Below are 19,123 nucleotides of genomic sequence, written 5' to 3' on the forward strand. Positions count from 1 at the left end.
GCTTGAATAGATTTTCATTTGTACAAAGGAAGAGAGGAAATAATTTGCATCTTCCTTTCCCCATCCATATGTGGTTAATCATAATCCAGTCTCCTATCTGCAATCCTCTGAGCTAAGGAAACATGAAACAGAAGGTTTTCTTCCCCCCCGGACAAACTAAATCAATTCCCCTATCATGCACTAGTGCTAAGGCACTGCCATCTAGTGTGGAAAATCCATATAACAAAGAAAGGGGAAAAAAACCACAGATAAAGATTATTTGCAACATGACAGACAAAATTCTATCAGCTTCCATCAAGGGTTTTGAACACCTACACATCATATTCATAACATCAGTCATTCTACTTTATGAAAGCACATATAAGCCCTCCCTTTTATAGGAAACTCCCTGACTTGATAGACTGCAATGACTTCCATTAGATTGTACCGTTTCACGTCGGACATGCTCAGCAGAGCCCTTAGTCACGGTAGCCTTATTTGGAGTAACTCTTTGAAACTAAAAATAAAATTCTACAGTATTTAATGGCAGGAATCTCTTGGTAGAGAAGAGCTTTTTCTTAATTATTACATATTTTATTGCAAACTTCCAATTTCAAGACTTTATCTCTAATTCACATTATATGGAAAGCATTGCCACATAACAGTCTGCAGGACCAGAAAATCAGGAACTTTTGAGTTTGCCTGCATCTATACTAGCTGAAGGCTTTCTCTTGTCTTCCAAGAACATTCCTGTCCTTACAGCCCCAAGTTTCCATTGTTTAGTGTCCTGTGCAATTACCTACAATTGTTCAATGAACATGCAAAGTATCTGACCTGTTTCACTTGGACCAACTTTGTACAGATGAAGTTAAGTACACATGACATGAGTCAAGGGAGCATAGGTATGATAATTTTACAAAACTTGCACAGCTTTCATAAAGATCAATGATTACAAACACCGTTATATTATTTATTATTTCTACAACTTGTTGTAAACTCTGTATTACCACTGTGCTAATAACGGCTTTCAAATACTCAGGGAACACTATAGCCCTTCTTTCCAGAACTGTAGCCTGTAGAATGACAGTGTCAGGTAATATTTGGCTGGTGCAGATATTCCATATCAACCTCATCACAACAAAACCCTGTTTAGAATACAAGCTGTATCAATGACTCTGAAAGTCCATATAGCAAGATTCTGCATCCTAATACAAATATGGCCATTTTTGTCTCCAGTAATGCTGGAGAAACACTGCTAACCTGGAGAACAAGACAGTAAAGAGAAAATAGTTTTATGTGGCAGTGAGACTACTCTCCTATCCAATAAGGATTGGAACATCACAGTCTTAAAAGAGAAATATGTGGCGGGAAAATCCTATTTGAAAAGTAGAACTGAGAAAGAAGAATATACAAAAAGCAGAGTTACTTTAGTATAATCTTCTATACTTGATAACATAATTCCTACATATTTGATGTAGGATTTAGCATTACATAAAATGATTACCAAAATTGATATTTATAGTTTGGTAACTGTATATACCCTGGATCTTTACATATACATATTAAATCACTGAATTGAACTCAAAGGCTTCAAGGAGCTTTAAACCAAGGTGGAACAAACAGTTCTTCATGTAAAATAATTCAGGAATTCTTTTGTATTGCAAGACATACTGTAAAACAATCATTTTCAACATTCTAAACATTCTAATAATCGCCACAGGTCAATGAGGTATTTAACTTTTTTAAAATGTACAAAACAATGGCAATTATATATGATATGCCAACACCATTCTGAATTATACTGGTACAACTATCTCTTTCATGGATGTTATAAAAAAGAAAGAAAGAATCTCGCTACATATTCAAAGCCTGTTAATAATGTTATAAGGAAAAATACTTTTCATAAAGAACTTTATTTATGTGCCTCCCAAGCCACCATAATATGACTCAGTTACAACACTGAGCCAGTATATCACAATCTAACTAATAACTTTTGTTTAAATATTTAGATTGATAAATATAGAGAAATATATATACATTATATATGATACATAGATTTAAGATTATGCTATATTACATTTAAGAAATATTTGGGAATAGTGTGTTGCTAAATTACTAATGTAGTTCCAATGGTACTCTGCAAATAAGGGCGAAAAGAGGGCACTGAAAAGATAGTGAAAACACTGCACAGTAGATACTAGGCTCCTGATTCACATGATCATACATGAATTTCAGGCTTTAACTTTAAAAATATAAAGCAATTATCTGGCCCTCAAGGTTGTGAAGAAAAGCTTGTAGCTCATGACATAGACATAAGCAGAGTTATGAGACCAATTAAAGTTTCAGAAGAGCCTGAAAGAAGTCCTGAAATGATGAGGCTACCCATGCAAATCACCGAGGAGCTAAGGTCCATGATCCACAGCTTCTAGGTCACCACACCAGCTTAGGAGACGGAAAAGGGATGTGCTGAAACCCTGTGGCTGCTGTTCCTCACGATCCCTTCCTCCACTTTCCCAGAAGCATAATACAGACAAGCCACAGGGTTTTGAATAGTGTCACGTAAGTATTATATTATATTTAATGTGGGCATAAAGGGACAGACCAGTTAACACCATCAAGACATCCAAACCTTCTCTAAGTGATGTAGGTGAGCTCATAAGGATATCAGTACTGATCTGCCTGATCCCTCCACGAATGCCGGTGGAAATGTACTGTACCTTAACAACACATGCCCTGCCCCAGAGAATAACTTCAGAGAAGAAAACATATTACCAGGCGTAACTGACATAACGTCATTGACACCGAAAGTGTTTTGACAACCTGCAACTGATATAAGACCTGTCTCAAGATCTTTTTATTATGCTTCTTCTCTATGACTTTAAATGTGTATTTATCTATTAGGTGTCAATCAATGCAAGCAATACTTCTGTTTTAGTTTGTTGTCATAGGAGAATTTTTAACAGCAAAGAGAGTCTCCAGACACATCACTTCAGCAATGTTTTCAGTCGTGTGGGAAAAGCAAGAGAAGCGTCCAACATTTTTTGTATAATCCTAGTTACTACTGCCTCATATTCCATTCTTACATTAAAATTTCAAGAAGAAAAATCCCAAATTGTTTAAATGTCCTAATAATTAACTACCTTGCTATTATGTTATGCATTTGTTCAGCAATGAATTACTGAAAAGTAATTCAGCCTTGTTCATGTTTGCTTTATGATTTTTTTTTAAAGTTGTCCAGGCTACAGAAAAAAAAATCCTGTTCAGCATTTTTGCAGTTGCTACATAAATTGATTCAAGCTATGCTAAGGGAAAAATACAGAGCCTGAAAAGCTCAAGCAAACAAATATGTCACATTAAAGAAACTCAACACTGATGAAAAGTATCAAAATGGAGAAAAACCCAAAGAAATTCAAGGCAGTCTGACACCTTTGTGACAGACAGTACCTACAAAATCTATCTAAAGAAAGACAATAAAAATGGTTAGAGGTTCAAATAATAGTGATTTGCTAAATTTTTGAGATTTCTTTCTTCAGGCAAAATGTAATTAACAACCACAGTGCTATCCAAAATTAGTTTTGAACATTTTTTCAGATACTTTCTTATCTGTGGCCTATTTAACATTCTATGTTTTTTAATTTGGACCAGAAAGACCTGTAAGAAACTTCCTCCTGAAGCTTTTTTTTTTCAAGTCTTACTACAAGTAGGACACACAGAATTAAGTAAAAAGAGAATGCAAAGTTAGGGCTTTCAGCTTGTGATTTTCAGAACAATCAGAATTTACAGCGCTCTAGCATCTACTTAATTTACCTGCAGCAGTTTACTCTTCCTGAGAAGTGATTTCAAATAGCCAATGGCAAGTTAAATCACATCAGAGAAGCGAATCACAGGATAATTTAGGAGGTCTCTAGTCCAACCCCCTGCTCAAAAGCATGATCAGCTATGAGGTCAGATCAGGTTATTGGTGCTTGATCCAGCTCAGTCTTGAAAACCTCCAAGGATGCACAACACGGACAGCATCACTGCACAGCCTGTGCCAATGTCTGACTGCCTTAATGGGGGAAATGTTTTCCCTTTTATCAAGGAACTTGTAAATCTATTAAGAAGCTTGAAAGCTGAGAGTGTTATACGGCTACCACATGTAACATTTAATTGTCTTAATTTACTGATCCACAGTCTAACACCACATACCTCCTTGAATAGAAATTATGGCAGCCCACACCGAAGCAGCAGTAATTATCCAGTAACTTGCAATACTCTTGCCATATGACTGCTTGATAACACAGTAAATAGCTTCTACCACTATTGCTTTCACCATTGTAAACGGATTTAATTGAGGAAATTAATGCCTGAGAGCTAACCACTGCTAGAAATCAAGATGAACTTTGGTAAAATGTCAATTTCTGTATTGCTAAACCTCTAACCACAGGGTAAGGAAGAAGCGAAACAAATGCAGTTTTATTGCCAGTGACAGAGATGATAAGAAGAATTAAATTTTCCAAACCAGCAGCCTAAACTTAAATTCATCTATCCCTACTGCTTGTCCAGTACTCAAAGTGCAGATGGAAATTCTTACTGAACCTGACTGGGTTTTCTGAAAATACATTCAAGACCATAAGCAATGATTTGGAGGTCAGTTTTATACTCATTCTTAAATGTGATTTGTCATATGATTCATTGAAAAGGATAACTATTTTTGCTAGTAGCCTCACTATTGATGATAGAGGACAGCCCTGATTGCAAAAACATGTATTAATAATTAAAAAATAAAACAGTGCACCTTCTCAAACTTCAGAATATTTTTGCTGTTTTCAGAAAGTGTAGCTAAGCAACCCCCCAAGCTTCTTCACACCTTTTATGCATTATAAATGTGACAATATAGAAAGGCTTGCATACAGTCACATCATTATTATTAATTATAAATAAAACATTTTTATGTAGTATAAAAAGCAAATTATTTTTTTCCTGTGCGTTTCTTTCCAGGTTACCAATTGCCTAGAACAGGCATGCTTTTCCCTCTATGCTTTGCAGCCAAATGTAACAAATATTTAGATCAACTTTACTAAATTGAAGATTACTATTAAAATTATGCAATTTCAGCCACATAGAATCATAGAATCACAAATAGTGTGCTATGGCATGGAATAAATATTTGTTAGATGAAACTCTTGCCTTACTGGTGTCTTTCACCAAGAACACCTTGCTTTTCCTGTATAAAAATAACTCGAGTAATTTATGTTATAAAAAGTTCACGAAATTGCAAAAGAACCGAAGCGGAATTATTGCCCTGGTATTTTGAGGCCCTGACACAGCCCACGTTGTACCCCTCAAATCAGAAAAGCAAAACCATCTCCTGAAGACCTGGACTCACACAGGCCGTGCAGCTTTTATTCATCGCATGCACAGCAATGGGATTTAGGAAGAAAGCACTTCCAGAAGTCAGTCACTGGGGATCTGATTAGACAGACAGTGTTTAACCTAATCTCCTCTACTGCAAGCACATTCTTCTTCCTGTAATTAAATGTGATCATAGATGCAATTATTTAGGGGCATAATTCCACCAATTTCGACACCAAACTACTTCAGCTGCAGGTGAAAAAAAGTAAATACTGAAAAGACAGGAATAAAAAAATGAGTGTTACAACTGTAGGCTGGACTGCTAGGCAGCTAAAAGTCATACGAAGATATAAACTTCACAGGTTATGAGGTAAAACTTCAAAAACATCAATAGTCCTCAAAATATCACAGAATGAATAACTGAAACATTTCTGAAAAGTTTGTCCCTTCTACACTAAAGAATTACAAGATTACTTTGAAGCCAAAGGATATCGCTATCTGTTACTCCAGATGTTTTCTGGGGAGCAAACACACACAGACCTTGTCTATCTCTGCCTGTAACATTTAGAAATGTTATATTCATTTGTTACAACCCCAGAGACAAACCGACAGCGTGAAGATCACAGATTTATGTTTGCGAGCTGTAACAACACTAAAACAGGTAAATATGCACAGCTTGCTGAGGGATTGCTAACAGAGAAAATTAAAGTCTATGGGTGCTAGGAAAGTAAAAATTCCAAGCAGAATTGAAAATTACAGTGGTCTTAGTTATATTACTTATGCAATTTAATATGATAAGGCTTATCTACACCTACAGATGCTGCCCGCTCCTGCTCCGAAGAAGAGGTGCTTTGAATGGGTAAGTCACTCAGAAAGGCAGGTGTGGAATTTGACACCAAAATTTGGGAAGTAAGAGAGGGCATACACAACCCTACCCACACAACGGTCCCATTCTACCTTACATCATAAATAGCTGAACTATTTCCCACCCCCCCACACCCTTCGAAGTCCATGTAGCTTCAGCAATATTGATCGCACTTTTATAAGACTGTATATTGGTATTTTCAGAAGGGTGGAATGAGTGATATTTATGTTCCCAAACACGGGAAAGAGACAAAAATAGAGGGAAAGGCAAGAGTAGCCATGCCTCTGCTTTGCTTCAGATCAGCTCAAAAGCCACAGTAGACATTAACAACAGAAATAGTAACAGCTGTCTGAGGAGAACAATACTGAGAAGTGACTGGCTATAAATGGGTGGCTGTGAGAAGAAAGGGAAAGAAAATGTGTTCATTAAGAAAAACTAGCAAAAAGGGTTGTTTAGTTTTAGTCTTTCTCCACTGTATTATCTACACATTACACTGATTAAATTGTTGGCACTCTATTTTACTGACTTATTTTGTCTGCCTTCTAACCCTTTTGTAGTTGATTTTCATATTATTTTTGTATTCATGAGTTTCAATGAGAATGAAAGAACCTTGGACTAAGAACCAGAAGAGTTAGAGAATACTTCTGTATACACAAAACAGACATTTGTCATTACTCTCAAAGTTTTGCAAGCATGGTGGTTTTAATGCAGATTTGAGTAACAGAAAAAAAAAATCTGGTTTACTGAACTGTTAGTAGGAGGTTATGAAAGTAACTGTTTTACACACAATTTATTCATATAATCATATATATATATGCAATTCTGGGCCTTTTTCCTCCTATTATTAAACAAATATAAACATCTTCACAGATTCCTGAGACATACATAACATATTCACTGATAAGAAGCCTTTGGAATGATAGTACACTTTTAATAACTTCCACGGAATACACTGACATAGTTGTAATCCTTACAAGAACCCCTAAACATCTACATTCAATAAAATATAAAACAATTTCACTGTTAAGTTGCAGGAGACTGTTTACAACAAAATGTGACAAGAATCCCTGAGCACCAAATCATCTCTCTTCGGGACTATTTGTTAATAGTAGTAGAGGGAAAAGCCCAGTAAGGATGAATGAGAAAAGATAAAAATGAGTCTGAAGGGTATTGTTGTTTGCTTATATAAAAAATAAAATATAATGTCTGATTTCATTTCTGAATCACATCTTTATGCTAAGGCAAAGATAGTATCTTTGTATGCATTAAGAACAACTGAATGTATGCTAAATGAAGACTTGGAATATTTAATTTCATTAATAAAAGTTAATGATGGTGTTGACTTCCCTCCTCAGTTTCTCAGCCCACTCCTTCTCCCCCTAAAGAGATGTCCAGCACATCTATTTCAGTGCAGTAGTTATTGTTGCCGTGTGTACTTGCACTTCTGATTGAGTCGTTGTCTCTGGATTGAGTTAGTCACAGTATTTTTTTTAAAAGTGTTGTAGTATTCCCTTCAAAAAGAAGTACTATTATTTTTTTATTCTATAAGCCACTCTAGTTTTCTGTAGTCACAAAGTGCACGTCATTGGAACAGAAAACGGGCCAGGCACAGGGTACACGACTCGAGCAGTACAAAGCAAACCTGACACGCACGCAGCCCAGAGGTGGTGGCAGCCACCCAGAGTCAGCGGCCCCTGTCTCTGCACCTCCTTTCCTCAGAGCCCCTGCCATAGGGTTTAGGCATCTGGGAGGCAATGAGACAGGGAACAACTAAATTTTGGCCCAGCTACTCTCAGCTGCAAAATGTTGATGAAGGAATCATTGCACCAGCTATAACTGAGAGCAGTCCTGATGCTGCTTACGGCCAAGCAGGCCCCCTGGGGAAAAGAATGGGTAAATAAACTGCTCCCTATCCTTAAATCCTGTTTTGAGCAACTTTAGGAAAGACAGTATCAATATAGAAGTCTTTCCATAAAAAAGAAATAATATTTGCGTGAATGTTTTTAAAGCATTGTACTCATCTTCTTGCTAGAAACATGAAACTCTCATTAACACCGCTGTGACTTTTACATATGGGTGGTGAAGTCCTGAAAATATTTAGAAATGCGATGATATAAATGGAGTGACACCTTGCAGCAAGATGCACTCTTTAATTTAAACATGTCTTCTAAAGCTGAACTGTCAAAATGTAACAAACTTGACAAGTTTTGTTACCACAATCTGATAAAATGCAACCAAAATGGAACACCATTAGTTTCTACAAGTTCCATGAAAATTACAAAACATCACTGCTTACCTCCTGCCAGGACTGTGTACTAGAAACAGCTATGACACCAAATAATCACTCATGTAGTTTGAATTCCACTTTCATGTGAAAGATTAGCCCAAGACTATTTGCTGCTTCAGTCCCAGTGAAGGTCTATCTTGGAGCTGTGAATGGGACCTGAGTGTGAGTTTCACACACTGCTAGTCCCTATTTATATGATCAATCACATTTAGGTCAAAGAAAAAAAAAAGAAAAACAATAAATTCACCGAATAATCCTGAATTTATATGAGGCAAAAGCTAAATGTGCAACGGCCATTACTGATTTAAAAATAAAAATCGTACGATACATTTAAAGTATTTAAACTCTACTGAGAATGATAATTTCATTTTAGACATAGCACTTTTTTCTCCTAACATTTAGTCAATATATGAATTTTAAGTAGAGTACAAATTACCTCTTCTCAAGAAGAACATGCAGTTTTATCAAGCTGGAGTGAACAACCTCCCCAGGAAATCCATCATGAAGCATTTGATTTGCTAAAGCAAAATGAAATTTGCCTGGTAATTCTTTTTAAGGATTTTCCACTGGACTTCCAGTGGTTCAGTTTATAAAAGAGCCATGATCTGAGAGTGTCATCAGTACTCCACCTCCTTTTAAAAATAAAGATCTTGTGAGCAGAAATGAAATAAAGTCATCCTTGGATATAAAAATAACATGTGCTTGCCGGGTTAGGACGTTAGCTGGTATAGTGACTCCAGCTATTTTCAACAGTTACACCAAGTCAAATAACTACCAACCAAACAATCAGTCCGTGGCAAGGAAAAGCCCAGCAGACATGACCTTGGACAACTTAACTCTGTAACAGACTACTTGTGTGACTCTGGCAGTAAAGTAATCCAAAACCAGAGACAGAAAATCAGAGGGGAAGTCCAAAGCATGGCCGTGCCATTCACTTCGCCTGCAGTGACACCCAGGGTCTCCCTAGTCGCTGAGACAACGTAGGGCAATGTTAAGCTGACTGCGAGCTACACTGGGCACCACACAGGTCTCGGGCCACCCAGGACCCCAGAGGTATGAGAATGGTGCACGCCACCTTAGACACTTCCCTTCTCTGCCCATCCAGGTATCTGGCTCACCAAAGATCTTGCCCTTAAACTGGTAACATACCAAAATGTGACCGATTATTTCTGGTCGCTTTGTTCAGGCCATACTGATGTTCAGCTGGACTAAGAAAAGGGCCTTTCTTTCTGCCACTTCTCACTCCCACAGCATATTACGTTTGATATTTATGAGAGCTGCCTGAGCAGTTTTTCATTTCTGAAGACCTACATTTAAAGATGGAACTGTGGCAGAAAGAAGATAATGCGAGAGCTGATGAACTCCCTCTTGGTGCAATGCTTAGTGAATTTTTGTTCACCTCTCAAATTCTCATCACAGTGTAACAAATTTGGTATTTGCTGCAAAGGAGAAAACCAGCAGTGAAATACCAGCCATATCATCCTGAGAAAGCAAATATATTGCAAAACGTATTTTATTAGCAGTAACATTTTAATTTTAAACCATGTGCCTGGAACAATATTATATGGAAAACTTTTGTACACATAAATTCTGTGTTTGAACAGTAGATAACTGGAAGTTCACATTGACAATAAAGAAAAAATAAAATATTATTTGCTCATCCTGCTGTGGAAAATAAACATTTCCCTGCAACTACTTTCATAAATCCTTGATAACGTATGAAGTGATCTGACACCAAAAAGCAGTTTTCCTGCAAAATATTACAGATCCAGCAAAGTCAGCTTCTCCAACAGCGTTACTTTGTTCCCAAGTAATCCACAAGAAGTACAGGTCTGGGATAATATCAAAACCAGTGTGTTTCCATTTCCTGACATCAGAAATAACAGCTGCTTGTATCAAGGTGCTTATTGCTTATCTAGTATTGAACCTGGTATATAATACCCGGGATAGCTGATTCTCTCAGTTAATCTCTAATTTTACTTTCAAAATACTGCAAAACGGTTCCAATCCTCAGCTCCAAATATTAAAGTGGCTCTACAGTACTTCAAAATATAATTTTATTGTAATAAGAGCAGGAACTGGATATAACTATTAAAATCTGATCACAAATCATTGTATTGAGTCTTGCGTATTTCTACTGAAGCATAAGGAAAATGAAAAGGTTCCTGGCAAAGGTTTTCACTGCAGCACTGTCTTTAAACCAGCTGTAGAGGAGCGCAGGTTGTTTTCATTAACTATTTATTAAAAAGCAGAATTTGTTCAAACTTCTTTTAAATCTTATGTTTTGAAGTCATTCTCAAATAGTTTCTGGGTTGAAATGATGACAAAAATCAGAATAGCAGTTTCAGTAGACTAGATTATCACACGTTATGTCAAGTGGTGGCATAAGAAAGATATTCTTATATCAGTAATTTATGACTGTTCACTTTTGATTCATCCCTTTACATTCAGGGACATATATTTTGGAAGAATGACAAGATAAAGAATAGTCTGTTATTTATTTATTTTCAAATTCTGTTAGAGTTGAGCTGGAATCATAAGGCTGAAATTTTATGTCAGTTTTCCAAAATCGCAGAACTACCTACAGAATCTCTCTTTAAAGGGCTTTGCTCAGTAGCCGTGCCAGAAACAACATTCCTCGATCCTGACACTGTCAGAAATCTGAAGCTTTTCTACATTGTGCTTGTCATACTGATTTAATCCTTCATGTCTTCCTGTATCACCAAAAATTTGTACTCTATTAAAGGATCACGTTCAGGCTAAAGTAAATTGTCCATCTTCACCTTAATGTTCCACAAAGAAGCAATACCTTTGTTTTACTTTTGTCTTGGTCTCCTTTCTCCTCTCAACCTACCATGTTTCAGATATACTTGTTCCATATAAAACAGCATAGATACAATCCACATAGCAAAAACTCTACCAAATAAGCACTGGTGGATGGACTGCAGCTTGGCATGGTCACAGAAACCACCTGCAGGATGGCTCTCATAGCACTTACATCCTGGGTAATGAGTAAATCACAGAATCACAGAGTGGTAGGGGTTGGAAGGGACCTCTGGAGATCAGCTCGTCCAACCCCCCTGCTTGAGCAGGCACACTCAGAGCAGGGGGCACAGGAACGCATCCCGGTGGGTTCTGAATGTCTCCAGGGAAGGAGACTCCACAACCTCCCTGGGCAGCCTGTGCCACTGCTCTGGCACCCTCACAGGAAAGAAGATTTCCTCATGTTGAGGTGGAACTTCCTGTGTTCCAATTTGTGCCCATTGCCCCTTGGCCTGTCGTTGGGCACCACTGAAAAGAGTCCAGTCCCATCCTCTTGACACCCACCCTGTAGATATTTATAGGTATCGATGAGATCCCCCCTCAGTCTTCTCCAGGCTGAACAAACCCAGGTCTCTCAGCCTTTCCTCATAAGGGAGATGCTCCAGTCCCCTACTCGTCTTGGTAGCTCCCCGCTGGACTTGCTCAAGCAGTTCTGTGTCTTCTTAAACTGGGGAGCCCAGAACTGGACGCAGTACTGCAGATGTGGTCTCACTAAGGCAGAGTAGAGGGGGAGGATAACCTCTCTCAACCTGCTGGCCACACTCCTTTTAATGCAGCCCAGGATACCCTTGGCCTTCTTGGACACAAGGGCACGTTGCTGGCTCAGGGTCAGCTTGTTGTCCACCAGCACTCCCAGGTCCTTCTCAACAGAGCCGCTTTGCAGTAGTTCAGCCCCCAGCCTGTACTGGTGCATGGGGTTGTTCCTCCCCAGGTGCAGGACCTTGCACTTGCTCTTGTTGAATTTCATCAGGTTCCCCTCAGCCCAGCTCTCCAGCCTGTCCAGGTCTCGCTGGATGGTAGCACGGCCTTCTGGTGTATCAGCCGCTCCTCCCAGCTCGGTATCATCAGCAAACTTGCTGAGGTTACACTCTGTCCCTTGTCCAGGTCATTGATGAATATGTTGAACAGGACTGGACCCAGCACAGACCCCTGGGGAACACACTAGTGACAGGCCTCCAAACAGACTCTGCCCCATTGATCACAACCCTCTGAGTTCTGTTGTTGAGCCAGTTCTCTGTCCACCTCACTGGCCACTCATCCAACCCGCACTTCCTAGGCTTACCTATGAGGATACCCTCAGAAGAGCAGTTTAGGGTTATCTGCCAACCCACCATCCCCTCGCTATCCCAGTGGTATGTTGAACTGGATTTGATATTCACAGAGCATTTAACATCTCAAAGTATTTTATGTATATGTTTGTTCCCCATGTTTCAAGTGTTACCTTCTATTTTCTCCTTTTTATTGCAAAAACATAAACAACGTTGATTGGGTTTTTTTGTTGTGGTTGCGGGGCTGGGTTTCGTTTTGTTGTTGGTTGTGTTTTTTTTTTTTTCAAAATACCATATTGTTTCCTAAAAGTTCATTGCTTCTAACTGCTTATTCCCCACTGATTATGAAATTATTATCACTTGTTTATGACAGGTTCCACAGCAACCAATGTAATCTCGGAGTGCTATGACTTCTAGTGGAAAATAAACACCATAAATTCATGCAAATGTCACCTGTTGCAAACAAAAACAGGACATAAGGAAACAGAAAATGTCACATGTGAAACAGGAGTGTCAAAACCAAATACATATCAAAGTTTTTTCATAAAGTATTACTGCATTCTTCTTACAATAAAACATGTTGGTTCAGCACAGAAAGCTTCCAGCTGAGCATGATGCTTTCAACACACATAAGTCAGATTGCATAGCAGATGTTAAATGTAAAATCCATTAAGACCAATTAGTTTCTACAGAAGAAAAAAAATAGTAATAGCATGCACAGGCAAACCTGCATTACACAACAGCACTGAGAGGTACAGTGAACCACAAAAATAAAAAAAAGACGGAAGCTTAAAAATGTAAATTGCACCCCTTCCTCACAGAGAGGCCAGCTCACAGAAGGTCCGTTGTGTTACCTGCAGCCACGGGACACAAGGTCTCCTTACATCTGGTATCCTGTCTCCAACTAGAAGCAAATTTTGTGAAGGTGATCACCTACTGCACACCAACAGGTAATTAATCAGTGGTCCTCTATGGCAGCAAAAGAGTTTGAGCCTCTTTCCCAAACATGCGTTTCATGTCACGTTAACTCACACATGCTAAGGTGAGAGTTTCTATAGCTTAGAGATCCCTGTTAGCCTTCAGGCATGGAGCCAAGCTATCAGGAGAAGAAAAGGGAAAAGTTTGTGGTACACTCTGGTAGAGCCTTTTCAATACGATAGAAAAAGCTACTCCTTTTATTGACCAGTAAGAGACAGGTTTGGTAACAGGCGCAAGGAACAGGTCTGTGAGCATTTTTCAGAACTAAGCCACCAACGCAAGGTGCAAGTTAAATTCTGGCCATGTTGTAATTGCGTAGGCAAATGAAGCTGTCATAGCATACATGGTAGCTTGTGCACCACCGGAAAAGAGCCTCATGTTTTAATAGGAATTACGCATACTAAGAAGGCAAGTCTGTCTCTGTACTTGTCAGGACATGTTGCCAAAGGCTGAAGCATTATTTCATGGTAAAGCAGTTTCAAACGACCTCTGGTTCTTCAATCAGAATTAGTCTGCAACAACTAATCTATCCATAGGTATGAAGAATCCATGAATTAAGTAAATATATGTGTAGCATCCAAGGTGAATTTCATCTGCAGTAGTGTTTAAGAAAACACCATTTCCATTTTTTTAAAAAGTTATTGGTGCTCATTTCAACTCAAAATACCCACCAAGGTTTGAGAGATACTAGAAACAGACCTGAAATCTGTTCCACAAACCATAGATTAAAGGCCACCTTTGGCCTTCAAACGTTACTTAGTAGCTCTCAGTGAGAAACTCGTTCAGATACTCACGACCTAAGGAAATGGGCGGAATGTATATATCCTTATATATTTTTCCAATCGCTTTGCTATCATTACTAGAAAACAGGTTTGTCCACAAGTCCTCAGGACAAAGGTGAAAGAGAAGTTTGTGTGGCTGATATAGAATTACAGACCAACAACTAATACAATTGCTGGTTGTAGATGCTCATGCTGTGAATAACAAGTGCAAATGCAGCTAGGGCTCTTTCCAGTGGAACATAAAAATAGGTTTCTTCTCTGCTAGCACCAAGTTAAGTCTCAGACACTGGCCAAAACCAGAATAGGCTCCCCAAAGTTTTTTGCCTTTGTATTTCTGTCTGTAAGGCACAGCCCAGGGTTGGACATTGTCCAAGACAGCTTTTGAAATCAGCAACCTCCCAACCAAAAGTGCCTCCTTTCCGGGGTTGATGGGGACATGTGGCACAGAATAAATTGAAGAATGACTGCTCTTCTCTTTTTGTATTAGGCTCTGGTTGTGAGTGATGAAGGAATACGGTCCTGGCAAATGCTGTCGGAGAGCCTACAGCCAACAACCCTGACCACTCTTCACACCCCTAGCGCAGAGCACTCAGGCTTCCAAGGTTTCCTCTCCCTTCGATGGACTCTTGTTCAGCAGTCTGACAAAGCAACAGCAACCACCCATCTATCCATGGCATTTAATAATAAGAAGAAAAGTATTGTTTTATTACCAGTCTCCATCGATTAGACATTTAGTCAGGTAAAAAAAAAAAAAACAAAACAAAAAAAAAAAACCCCAAAGCTTAAAGCATTACTTCAGGCATTGTGTCACTGTGTTGTGTTGTTTCACTTCCCATTTTGGAGATTTTTTAGATTTTGTCTCCATGCTGCTATATTTCAGAAAAATCTATGTAATCATACAAAAATTTATAAAATTGTTAAACTACAAGGTTGCTGAATGCATAGCAAGCAACCAAAATTAAAATATGGTCCCCATCTTTTCAGTGTACTTTTATCTCAGTCATTTTTTGCACTCAGATGCTAAAAAAAAAAACAACCCAAAAACCAAACACACCCAAAAACGTTAGGCAAAACCATAAATTTTCAGTTAACCGTATCAATTTAAGTAATTGACTATCTGTTTTACTTTACACAACATCGTAAGTTGGAAGACTAAAAATCAAAACAAAAATCATGTTGTACAATACAACATCCAATTCATCCTGGCATTATTCCACGTAAATCAGTGGTATTACACCAGGGATTAATTTGGAACACTGATCTGAATTAGAGCACTGTTCTATACAGCAACCTCATCATAACACGCACTCACACACAAAAATAACCCAAAATACTGTAAGCATCACAAACGCACACAAATAATTATGCACCTAAAAACCTGTTTCTGAGCCGAACAGGCTATTTCATAGTCTTGGTAATAACAATAATGAATTTCTACTATTTCAAAATCAGTACACCCATTTTTCTCTGAAAGGAGATTTAATAATCATGTAAAATACTTGATAAAAGTCCACTCAGAAGCATGTAAAGCTCCTCTATATCTCAGTTCTTACATATCCTAATGAAATATGCCCGGCAATAGGTTATGCAATGAATCTTAAAAAAATGGTTTAATACAGTTTTGAAGATTGATTTGAAGTACTTCAGTCTGCTCAGCACAGGGTGGTCACCACCTATGTAATATCCAGCAGTGTAAACTATTTAATGAATTTCTCTGAGTGGAAATCCATTCACACTTCCCTCCTCCATTAAAGACCATGCCTAGGTCCAGTTTTGCACACAAAACAGGTTGCTTCTGTTTAGCTGCCCTACTGGTGAAGTTAGTTAGAGGCTGCATCTCCCACCTCACCACAGAGGCAGGCAGATGCTCCACCAAAACATCCCTCGTGAGACCACGCAGAGGCAGGAGAAGACAAAAGTGAACGGAGAACACCTCTCTCCCACAGCCTTACCCGCCTCTCACACCCATCAGGAAGGCTTAAGGTTGCTTCTGCCTTTCAAAGACAAATCTCTGCCAGGAGCTGGTGTTCTCCGTCCAGCTGTGGTTTCGTTCCCCGAAACCTCTGCCCAGCCAGTGCCCTACATATCACTACACACTTCGCCAGTCTGAAACTCATTCGTCATCGCTCGATTTTCCTATTCGCAAGTGACCTGAAACCTTTGAGGCTACCCACAGCCAACGAGCGGACTTGCTTAGGAGCTGCGTACTGGCTCCGAGTGGTTTATTTTCTTTTTTCCAGCTTTTTTCCCCCCTGCCTTGGAGCCAGACTCTCTCTTGCTCCTCGGGAAGTTGGCTGTGCCTTCGCTGCCCTTTCCCACAGGGAGACCGTGCCCAGGCGCAGTGCGCTCGCTTGGGAAGGAAACGCAGCGATAAAATATTAAAACCCTTCCTTGCTCGGGGCTCCGCCGTTGCAATCTCTGCACCGCCTCGCTGGGGGGGAGCGCCGCAACCCTCCGCGGCGGGGCCAGCGCTGCGCCCGCACCCTGCCCGCACCCCCCGGCCGGCCGGCGGGGCTGGCAGCCCCCCGCCGCCCCAGCCCCCCGCCCCGGCACCGGCACCGGCGCGACGCCCCCCGGAGACCCCGGCACGGGGCAGGCGGGGCGGGGGGGGCTGCTTCTCCCCGCCGCGCGCTCGGCACCAAAAAGGGGGCAGCAGCCCCGAGTGCTCCAAGGAGTGGGGGGAGCAGCCCCCTCGCCGCGCTCCGGACGGGGCATTAGGCAGCCCTGCCTCCCCCCCCCCCCCCTCCGCCCCGCCAAAATGCACAAAATTTGAACTGTGGCGGTGACGGCGCCGAAGGAGAGGGGGGAGCGGGCAGCCCCGATTTCTCTCGAGCTACATGTTGCTTTGGGACAGCAAGGGGTGGAGTGTGGGGGTGCAGACGTACTTCGAACCGCACACCGCCATGCCCCCCCCGGGGGGGCGGCGGCGGGGGCGCGGGCAGCACTTACTGAAGAAGATGTACTCGGTGTAGCTGCTCCAGATCTTGTCGTCCCTGTACTGGTTGATGAAGGCGGCGGTGCCGGTGGAGTTGCAAGCCACCATGTGGAAGCCCGCCTCGGAGAGCCGGTCGAAGGCTTGCTCCAGGTAGGTGAATTTGAGGTAGAAGCGGGAGGTGTACTTCTCGGGGGGGCGGTCGGGGTCGCGGCTCTCGTTGAGGGTCTCTCCGAAGACCTCCTTGGCCAGGGCGATCCTGCCGCACACCATGATGCGGGCGACGCGGCGGAACTTGGCGTCCGCCTGGTTGTCCCGCACCGTGGTGTAGGAGCCGCGGTAGCCCACGGTGAGGAAGCCCGAGCGCTTGTCCAGCGCCGCCCGCTGCAGCCGGTCGCTGCTGCCCTGCGAGTTGCTGTCCTCCAGGTCGCTCTGGCAGCCCTCGTCGTTGAGCGAGCTCTGCTTGGTGACCTTGGGCGACAGCAGCTTCACCAGGTCGCCCAGCTGGAAGTACTCGGCCTCCCGCAGGAGCCGCTCCTTCTCGGGGAAGTGCTCGGGCAGCGCCAGCTGCTTGTCCCGCAGGTAATCCAGCACGTACCTGAAGAGGAAGCCGTCGCGGTCGATGAAGAAGCGCGCCCGGCTGTCCCTGGGCAGCTGGCGGGCCGCCGCCGGGCCGCCCCGGCACGGGGAGAACATGGTGGCCAGCGTGCTGTCCGGGACGCTGAGCAGCGTGGAGTGCCTCGTCACGTACACCTGGCCCCCCACGTTCAGCTCCACCACCTCGGGGAACGGCGAGCCCGACGGCCCCGACACCATGTCGCTGATGGGCAGGATGCTGCCGCCCGCCTCCTTCAAAGCCATGGCTGCGAGCGGGCGGCCGCGAAGGAGGGTCTCCCTCCTAAAAAAGGCGGCCTCCCTCCCTCCCTCCCCTCCACCCACCCTACCCCTCCTTCTCCTCCTCCTCCTCCTCCTCCTCCTCCCCCCGCCGCCCGGCGCGCCCGGAAGCGCCTGGACGGAGCCGCCGCTCCCGCCGCCCTCCGGCACGGCGGCGGGCGGCGCGGCCCCGGGGCGCGGCGCCGGCCCTCACCTGCCCCGCCGCGCCCCCTTGCTGCCCCGGCGGCGGGACGGGCCGGCCTGGGCTGGGCGCTGGGCTGCCCGGCCCCCCCGGCCGCTGCCCCTGCCCCTGCCCCTGCCCCGCCTCGGCGCGGTGCTCGGGGGCCCGCGGCCGCGCTGGCCTCAGGGCCGAGCGGCCGCCAGAGCCGGCTGCCACTTGGCAAAGCGCTGCCGCGCTGCCAGGCTCGGCCCCGGGAAGAGCCAAGCCCCTACCCGGGCTCCTCCCCTCGGCTGGGTGGCTTTTTTGGTTCGCTTTGGATTTTTTATTTCCCCCCCTCCCCCCCTTAAAAACCTCCCAGCCTCCCCCAAATCCCTCTGCCTCCCTTTTACTGTTGCTCCGGTCGGCACTTGCAGAGGGCCGGAGTGATGGTCGTCCTTCCAAAAGTAGCATCCACCAGGATGCATGTGATAGCATTTTTTACCATCTTCCCTGTATCAGCATGCCTTTACTATGAGGGAAGGGGAAAATTTAATTGAGGGCACAGAAGAAACCAGTGTTCAGCTCTGCTGATGGTACAAATCTAACAGACCCTGGTGGGACACAAATGCTGTATTAGATGTCCTCCTGCTTCAGTGGGGCACAGCGCACTGAGATCTTGGTTTTCAGAGAAGTTTAATGTGCTCTCTAGCTTGACAATGGAATTGGGGTGATTCAGAGCAGAAAAGAAAGTCAGCTGCCATTACCATCCAGATGCCAGACACAGATTTTGATTTGGAACACGTTAGCGCCTGGATTCTTGGCTGTGAAGCAACTAAATTTGT

The 19,123-nt window shown here is 42.5% G+C and overlaps 1 protein-coding gene across 5 annotated transcripts in view; it reads right to left on the reverse strand.

The window, feature by feature from the left end:
• Nucleotides 1-18,153, reverse strand: part of KCTD8 (potassium channel tetramerization domain containing 8) — a 103,754-nt gene extending 85,601 nt beyond the window's left edge. For 2 of the 5 annotated variants that reach the window (XM_064449362.1, XM_064449366.1), the window contains exon 1: nucleotides 17,266-18,153. In XM_064449362.1, coding sequence (XP_064305432.1) covers nucleotides 17,266-18,109 — 844 coding nt within the window. In that variant the 5' untranslated portion in view covers nucleotides 18,110-18,153. The other 3 variants (XM_064449364.1, XM_064449365.1, XM_064449363.1) reach the window with 3 other exon arrangements.
• Nucleotides 18,154-19,123: the final 970 nt, after the last annotated feature.

This window comes from Phalacrocorax carbo, chromosome 4 (genome assembly GCF_963921805.1).
Source record: "Phalacrocorax carbo chromosome 4, bPhaCar2.1, whole genome shotgun sequence".
NCBI classification, from domain to species: Eukaryota; Metazoa; Chordata; class Aves; order Suliformes; family Phalacrocoracidae; genus Phalacrocorax; species Phalacrocorax carbo.